At 35.6% G+C, this 7,418-nt stretch overlaps 1 protein-coding gene across 1 annotated transcript in view; it reads right to left on the reverse strand.

Moving 5' to 3' along the window:
- The window catches only part of PEX7 (peroxisomal biogenesis factor 7), a 152,569-nt gene that overhangs the window by 60,072 nt on the left and 85,079 nt on the right, over window positions 1-7,418 (reverse strand). The window contains exons 9-10 of the mRNA XM_007946313.2: window positions 5,728-5,841; window positions 3,093-3,148 (exon numbers count right to left, since the gene is read on the reverse strand). Coding sequence (XP_007944504.2) covers window positions 3,093-3,148; window positions 5,728-5,841 — 170 coding nt within the window. The remainder of the gene's footprint in view (window positions 1-3,092; window positions 3,149-5,727; window positions 5,842-7,418) is intronic.

Raw genomic sequence — 7,418 nt, forward strand, 5'->3', positions numbered from 1 at the left:
AACAACAACACAGCCTTAATCTCCAGGCAATGATCTAGCTCTACAGTTCCAACTGGGGAGATGGATGGCAAGCATGAAAACTTTTCTTGTCTGCCATGTTGCTGTCCTTGGGCTTCCAAGATAGAGACTCTACAATCAATCATTATTTTATATGTTGCTGTTGTTAGGCGTATTTGAGTCCATTCCAACTCACAGTGACCCATGTGACAGAGCACAACTGCCCCACAGGGTTCTCTAGGCTGCAATCTCCACAGGAGCAGGTCACCAGGTCCTTCTCCTCTGCACCTTCCAGGTAGCAGCCCAGCGCTCAACTCTTGCACCACCAGGACTCCCATGTTATTTTATACAGACTGTTAAATAATAATAATAATAATAATAAACTCTGGTTACCTTTTAAGACAACTAGGTCTATTTAAATGGAGACCCAGAAGCCTCAGTGTGATTATGTTTCCCAGTTGGTCTGGCTGCTTATGTTGTATCAGTCAAGAAAACAAAAACTCTCCACATATCCTCAAAAAAAAAAAAAAAAAAATTACAACAACAATGAAAACAAATAGAACTACACAAAATTCATTTCTTCAGCACATCCAAACTTCAAATTACCTTTTAGAAGAAAAATAAAAATTAAATCCCACTGAGCTATCTCCCATATTCCTGTTATAAGTCTTTGTGGACAACAAGGGCAAGTTGAGGAAAAATTGCTTAGAATAGTGAAGAAAGGAGTTAGAAGCAGGGCTCGAATTGATTTAAAACCATCACCAAGGAGAGAAAGTCCATCTACTGTGTAAAAATATTGAAAAGTGTACTGATTAGAGTAAGGACTAAAACATGCATGCAGCAGTATACAAGCTGACTAAAAAAAAAATAAATCATTGCCATTGAGTGCATTTTGACTCATAGCAACCCCCCTTGGGTTTCCAAGGCTATAATCCTTTACAGAAGCAGATTGCCCAGTCTTCCTTCCACAGAGTGGCTGGTGGGCTTGAACCACCAACCTTCTGGTTAGTAGTCAAATACCTTAGGCCCTACACCACCAGAGCTCCTTACACAAGCTGACAGTCTTGGAAGAAAAGGACAAAAGGAAGGAAAGTTGCCAACCCAAAACAACTAACTCTGCCCACAGATATGCAGAGACAGTCTTCAATGGTTTAAAAAAAAAAGAAACTAATATTTAAAATTAGAATAAAATGTGAATCAAGAGGTTTATATCCAGCAAAGCTATCCTTCAAATATCAAGGCTATGGGGAAATTGCTTTAAACATGCAAGACCTCATGAGAATTCTGTGCCCATGACCCCTTCTTGAAGAATCTATCACAAAATGAACTTCATGAAACCAAGAGATAACTGGAGAAAAACTTCAGCAAAAACACTGATGATTAAAATTTAATATATTTAGTAATTTATCTAAGAAGCTCTGGTGGCATAGTGCCTAAGGCATTTGACTGCTAACCAGAAGGTTGGTGGTTCAAACCTATTAGCCACTCTGTGGAAGGAAGACTGAGCAATCTACTTCCGTAAAGATTTACTGCCTTGGAAACCCAAAGGGAGTCGTCACATGAGTCAGAATTGACTCAAAGGCAGTGAGTTTGGGTTTTTTTGGAATCTAAGACTGAAGTAGAAACAAGAGTGTAAGCAAAATATATTACATGTACTATATGTTGCATATAGCATGTTTTCACAAAGTAGAAATAACATAAAATAATGACAGATTTGCTACCAAACTTAACATTTTTATCACCAAATATCACTGGAAGGCATAAAAATAAAAGTATGTAAAAAGGTATACTTAGAAAATGGAAACAATTAAAAGCAGGGAATAATACTCATGAGACAAACATAAATGAAACCAAAAAGCATTAACTGTGACAAAAAAGGTCCTTAATGCTGAAAGCCTCAATTCATAATATGGATATTATAAATATCTACACACCAAATAACACAGAATCCATCTTCAAAAAAGCAAAACTACACGAGATGCAGGAAGACATGAACAGAAGCATACTAATATAGGAGATTTTATCATGACACACTCAGTAAAGACATTAAATGAACCAAAAATAAAAGAAGAACATAGACAATCTCAGTGGTTAAGCACTCAGCTGCTAGCCAAAAGGTCAGCGGGTCTAACCCTGCAGCTGTTCCACAGGAAGAAAGATGTGGCAGTCTACTTCTGTAAAGATTTACAGCCTTGGAAACCTTATAGAATAGTTCGACTCTGTCCTAAAGTTGGAATGAGCTGAAGTCCCGAGTCGGATTCAGCTCAATGGCCCAGGGTTTGATTTGGTTTGGGTCTATGGTTTATACCTTTATACTCTGATAAGGGACAATATACTTCTTATCAATTGCATGTGGAACATTCACAAAAATTCATTATTTATTAGGTCCCTAGAATGAAAAAGGATGAACTCTGTGAACTGAAGTATGGATTGACATACATACCACCCACTGAAACCTACTGATTCCGATTCATAGCAAACCCTATAGGACACAGCAGAACTGCTCCCATAGGGTTTCTAAGGCTGTAAATCTTTGCAAAAGCAGAATGCTACATCATTCTCCAATAGCGCAACTGGTGGGTTCAAACTGCCGAACTTTCAGTTAGCAGCTGAGTCTTCTAACCACTGTGCCACCAGGGCTCCTTGATACACACACATACACATATACCCTCCCTCCCACATATAAATACATATACATTCATGCTAACTGCTTTATTATCTGTAATAAACTTAGCCCTAAGAGTTATATAATCATATCTGAAGAAATAAAATTTCTAAAGTTTAAAAAAAATTAAAAGATACTGGTTTATACAATCTATAGACTGCAAAAATGTTCCTATAAGAACAAACTGGCTTTTTTTAAAAGCCAAGAAAAGAGGCTTTTAAACAGAGCTGTCCTGCTAATATTTAAATGGTAAGAATTTACTCATACATGTGACTGGATCATGAAAACAGGAAAAATATAACATTAATCTGAGTGGCAAATATTTAAACGTGCCCAGCTCACATTAATTTTATATTAGTAAGATAAGAATTATCTTTCATAAAAGTTGCAAAGATGAAAATGCTTCTTGCTATTTTATAATGAAACCTACCTTACAGTAAAATCATAGGAGCAAGAGGCCAGCACAGAAGCATGAAACGGAGAAAACTACAAAATAAGAGAGAAGCTTTCTGAGGTTAGCTGAAATTACAACATGCTACTTCATATGGTCCTTCTCACTAAATTATAGCAAAGTAAATTATGCTTTCCCAAACCTTTTATTCTTTAATTCAAGGCAAAAATCATTCTGGCCCATTAAATATCCATTGAGCCAAAAAATTTATTTTGACATTATCTAAAGAAGCCATCCTTCAAGTTTTTTAGAGCTTAAATAATAATATTTATAATATTATTAATATTTATAACAGTATTATTATATATTTATATAAATATATTATGTATATTTGTATATATTATTTATAATAAGTATTTATTATTTATATATATATTATTTATTATAATATTTATCATAAATAATCCCCAAATCTTGCTATTCTGGAAAAATGAAATATAATTTCATATTGGCTCTCCCAAAAGATTCCTAAAGATAGAGGGATTTAGATATGTGGCTGTTGTTGTTGTGTTATATGCCGTCAAGTGGGCCCCAACTCATAGCAACCCTTCCTTGGGTTTCTAAGGCAGTATCACTACGGAAGTAGATTGCCCAATCTTCCTTCCGAGGAGTGGCTGGTGGGTTTGAACCGCCAACCTTCTGGTTAGCGGTCAAGTGCCTTAGGCACTACGCTACCAGAGCTTCCAGATATGTGGCAGTACAAATATATAATTATATAATTTACCAATTTTATAAATACATATTATGATTGTTCTGGTAGCACTGTGCATAAGGCACTTGACTGCTAACCAGAAGGCTGGCGGTTCAAACTCACCAGCCACTCCTCGGAAGGAAGATGGGGCAATCTACTTCCATAGTGATATTGCCTCTGAAACCCAAGGAGGGGCTGTTATGAGTCGGGTCCGACTCGAAGGCACATAACAACAACAACAACATTATGATTGCTATAATTACAAGTGGAAAACATTTGAGTATTAAATAAAAAATCTTTAACATAACTGTGGTAGTTAAGGTTATATGTCAACTTGGCTGGGCCTGGTTTTGAGTGGCTGGGCAGCAGGATGTCATTACACCCCATGATGAGACTGGTAATTAACTCCATGGTGGAATCTACTGGAACAGTTCAATAGCTGTTTTACGGGTGTGGTCTGCTTCCAGCCTATAAGGAGAAGTTTTGAGAAAGGTCTCTGGTGCTTTTTGGCACACGTGGACCTTGAATGTAGCCAAGTCTTCATTCAGCAGCCTGCCATGTTTCCTGTTGACCTTGGGACTGTCTCTGGACTAGAACTAGTAGCCTGTTGTAATGTTTGGTCTTGGGACTGTGCCATTTTATTTGTCGACCTTGGATTTGTTAGCCTCAGCAGCCTGCAGCTGCCTGAGCAAAGAGACACCTCCAGCTTCAGTGGGCCAGGAGGCAAGAGGCAGAGCAGAAGCCCAGAGTCAAGGGGCTTTCATGCAGCACCTACAGCTGGCACTTTGAACTTGGACTTCTAGCCTCCTAAACAGCAAGAGAATAAACTCCTGTTTGTTAAAGCCACCCATTTGTGGTATTTTCTCTTAGAACTGCACTGGAAGTAACCAAAACAATGATGTTATATTACTTGCATTTCACAGCAAATGAAAAATGATATCAAGGATAAAAACTGCAAATATAAAGACAAGTAATATCTTTTAGATAAGTAGTAAACACATTTTAATAGGCTGCCATTTGTAATTATATTTCAGTGTTTTTCTTATTAGCACTTTAAAAGTTATATACATAGTTAAGCTACATTTGTATCACATTTTACAGCTTGCAAAAGTACTTTCACTACATTACCCTATCCATTCTCTGACCCACTCTAAAATATACATAGAAGATATTTTTTGATGACTTGAACCTGTCCACATATGGTCACAATTAAAAGAAAAAACAAAACAAGGCACTGTGTCTCATATGTCGTGCTGCAGTCTGTAAAATTTAGATTATTAATCTAACTGAAATTTCTAATTTTAAAAATAGGGATAACATAATTGTCTTATTTAAAAAAATCAATGACTTACTTTCACCCTTAAGGAGAGGAACAAAAATGAAACTGGGAAGTGTACCTTTATGAGATGTTTTCCACAATGACTTAGCAGAACTTATCTAAACAGAAGCTGAGACTAACTTAAGTGACCTTATAGACAGGCAAACTTCTTGGAAGCAGCCCAAAAAAGTTCATCATGTCAAGGATTAAAAAAAAAAAAAAAAACAGGATTAACCATCTCCCTATACCAGTTTCAACAAAGTAAAGAGATTTTTTGTCAGAATGGAAAATCATGAAGTATATAGTAATTACTACAGTTAAAAAATAATAATAAAAGGAAGACTAGACCAGAGATGGCAGAATATTTTTTTTAACCTTAAGCACTGACTGTCAACACTGTCCCAATTCAGTCAATAATTATTCAACTATTTCACCTAACTTTATCTTTCAATATTTATTATCATTAATTGGGTAATAAAAATATGCATAAAAGAATCATCAATCCTCAATCCTTAATCACTAAAACTGCTTTTATATATGCTTCACTGAATATCTCTACAATCAAAATTGTATTCTATGTGCAAAAAGAAAAGAAAAAGACTTACTTTCACTCTCCTAATAGCATAGGTGTGACCAAGAAGTTCAAACACTGGTTGTCGTACATTTCTCAAGTCCCAGCCTCTCAAACTACAGTCAACTGCCCCTGTCACCAGCAAATTCTGAAAAAAATTCAGAGAAAAGTAAACTGTGACATCTTTGTAATTAAGCAGTGCCTAGATTTTCCTACTAGAAACAATATCTACTTTATGAATAGCAGTGAGACACTGCTATTGAACAAAAACACTGCCGTCTCACTAACAACAACAAAACTAACCCAAAACTAACAACAAAACTCACTGTCGTTGAGTCAGATCTGACTCATAGCGACCCCTTCTTGGGTTTGTGATAGGAACCCCAGAGTTATTCTTGAGAAAGCGTGTAACAAGGAGAGAAAGGAATCAAAACAGACATTCATTCAAAAGCAAAAATTAGTATGACTTGAGGGTAGAAGAACTCAGTATGCTTTATGCATATGACAGAACACTACCACACAACAGAAAAAAGGAGTAGTCCCAAATAGTGTAGTGGATTTTCCATTCACTTTCAGTAGTATTAAGCACATACTAAAAAGCCCACTGCCACTGAGTCAATTCTGACTCATAGTAACTTTATAGCACAGAGTAGAACTGCCCCATAGGGTTTCCAAGATTGTAAATCTTTACAGAAGCAGATTAGCTCATCTTTCTCCTATAGAGTGGCTGGTAGTTTGAACCACTGACCTTTTTGGTTATCAGCCGAATGCTTTAATCACTGTGCCACCATTAAAAATTATATTGACTAAAAAGCTCTTTTCTTTTCAGAAACTTTCAACATGCTCTGAAGTTTTATCAGACATCAAAAGGAAAAAAAAATCCTATTAATTTAGGAATATTTGAAAGAGCAAAGAGCATAAATTAAATTTTTGTATGTTTTTCTAAATCTAAATCAATCATTGTTCCTAACTCTCATGGGCCAAGACTTAACGCAATATCTAATCATATCTGAGAATCTATGCAAATGGTAGTGAATTTTATCTAGTCAGGTTTTATAAATTCTATTATCTAGAGTCCTAAGTGTACCCAACGCTCCAGGCTGATGGGGCCACACTCAGCACCACCCATGTCAACTAGATCAGCAACACATTGTCTGAACATGTTATGCTTAAATATAAATACATATAAAATGTTGCAATGACTAAAAAAAAAAATTTAAACCACTCTCAAGTCTATGTATATATCAGTACCTGTTTTAGAATTCCCCAAAACATAACATATAGTCTCCCACATAATTTTCCTCCATGGAAAACTCATTTATGATATGACAGTGATCTGACCTAATAGTCATGACATTTTAATCTAGACCAAATATTATTATTGATTATATTCTGTTTTCTTTTAATCTATTTTATTTAAAGAACTCTGCCAATACAATGTTCTCTTAACTTTCATTAATTAATTTAAAACTGCGGAAAAAACAAGCCACAAATTTTACCTTTTTTGTCATGGTCAACAGACCACTTCAAGTACATAAACAGTCTATCAACACTTTTTAATCCATTTCTATTTGTAACTCATCTGCTCCTGAAGCTTTGCAACAGTTACACATGGGCACTGCTGTGTTACAAGAGCATCAAATTTTATTTGATTTATAGGGACAGATGAAACAGAAAATTAAAAAAAAAAAAAAAAAACTGATGATCTGTCAAATTAGAAATCAA

This window comes from Orycteropus afer, unplaced genomic scaffold, assembly GCF_000298275.1.
Source record: "Orycteropus afer afer isolate SDZICR_OR568_19922 unplaced genomic scaffold, OryAfe1.0 scaffold00155, whole genome shotgun sequence".
NCBI lineage: Eukaryota > Metazoa > Chordata > Mammalia > Tubulidentata > Orycteropodidae > Orycteropus > Orycteropus afer.